Source organism: Cynoglossus semilaevis, chromosome 14, assembly GCF_000523025.1.
Source record: "Cynoglossus semilaevis isolate Cse_v1.0 chromosome 14, Cse_v1.0, whole genome shotgun sequence".
Taxonomy (NCBI): Eukaryota; Metazoa; Chordata; class Actinopteri; order Pleuronectiformes; family Cynoglossidae; genus Cynoglossus; species Cynoglossus semilaevis.
In genome coordinates this window covers 25,848,195-25,849,515 of record NC_024320.1, presented here as the reverse complement: position 1 = coordinate 25,849,515, position 1,321 = coordinate 25,848,195, and the positions used below count along the sequence as shown (strand labels likewise).

General features: G+C 46.1%; 1 protein-coding gene across 1 annotated transcript in view; it reads left to right on the top strand.

Annotated features, from left to right (window-relative positions):
• il11ra (interleukin 11 receptor subunit alpha) overlaps window positions 1–1,321 on the top strand; it is a 31,804-nt gene that overhangs the window by 29,141 nt on the left and 1,342 nt on the right. The window contains exons 7-9 of the mRNA XM_025062071.1: window positions 126–289; window positions 683–827; window positions 1,087–1,203. Of these exons, the coding sequence (XP_024917839.1) occupies window positions 126–289; window positions 683–827; window positions 1,087–1,203 (426 nt within the window). The remainder of the gene's footprint in view (window positions 1–125; window positions 290–682; window positions 828–1,086; window positions 1,204–1,321) is intronic.

Here is a 1,321-nt window from a genome sequence, read left to right as displayed (position 1 = left end):
CCCCCCCTTCACCCCCCTGGACCCAGATATTAGATCTGAAAAACTAGGAGTGAAAAGTTCATTCAGTTTCTGTGTTTTAATATTCAGATTCATGTTAAAGAGCAGAAACGTGTGTGTGTTTGCAGTGAAACCTGACCCCCCCGAGTCGTTGAAGGTGGAGGAAGTAGAGAGTCACCCGAAGAGGCTCTCCATCTCCTGGAAACACCCGTCGTCATGGCCACGACGGGATGCTTTTCCTCTCATTTTCCAAATCCGATACAGACCCAAGGGTTCTGAGTACTGGTCCGATGTGAGTCAGTCACACTGTGGACCTGCTGTGTTTATGTACACGTACCTGCTGTGTTTATGTACACGTACCTGTACGTGCTGTTCAGAGTACTTTTGTGATGTGTTATGATTCTCACGTTTACACATTTTAAATTTAATACAGAGTTTAAAAGAGTATTTTTTAAACAATGCTTTCTTGTGCACAGACATTAAACAAACATTTAAGTGCATTGCTGCCACCTACTGGGCTGGAGTGTCAGTCTCACCAGTGTGAGAAAAGAGCTGACAAATGTCTGTAATTATTCAGGTTACTGTTACAGTGGCCTCAGATTTTCCCACGTGTTCTGAAAAACTGCAGTGTGACTTAGTCATAACTTTTTTTGACCTTGAATTTGCCCCCCCCACTCTCCTCCAGGTTTACTCAGAAGACAGTTCAATCGTCATTTTCGACGCCTTGGCCGGTCACGTCCACCAGGTGCAGGTCCGAGCCCGTGACGAAGTGAACTCTGACACCCAGTGGAGTGAATGGACACCTGTTTCTTTAGCCCGGACTTGGCAAGGTGAAGTGGAGAATAAATGAAGTATTACTGCCCCCATGAGGCAGAGATGGAAACGTCGTATGGAGCCGTCCCCAGAACAAATATATCAATATATTCAGTTTATATTTCTTCATGTTTTGATGTCACATGTCCTTTTAATCTTGTTGTTGAAAAACAGCGCCCCGGCCTGAAGGTGTGGTTGTTTACTGTAACTGCAGCTGCCAGGGCTTCTGCTCCAAACAGAATGGAATGATTTTTCAAACCTTTGTTTTTCCTGCAGTCTCTACTACACCTGACCCCCCCGAGGAGCCCCCCCCACCAGAATACATCTTCCCCTTCAACCCTGACCCTGAGACATCAACCATGAGAACACACAGTGAGTCCACTCTGCTTATTGGTTAAAAACCTTGTCACTAGTTAACGCAGTAACCAGTACAGTGGTGGGACCGGTCTGTTCTACCCCTGTACTAGTTAACGCAGTAACCAGTACAGTGGTGGGACCGGTCTGTTCTACC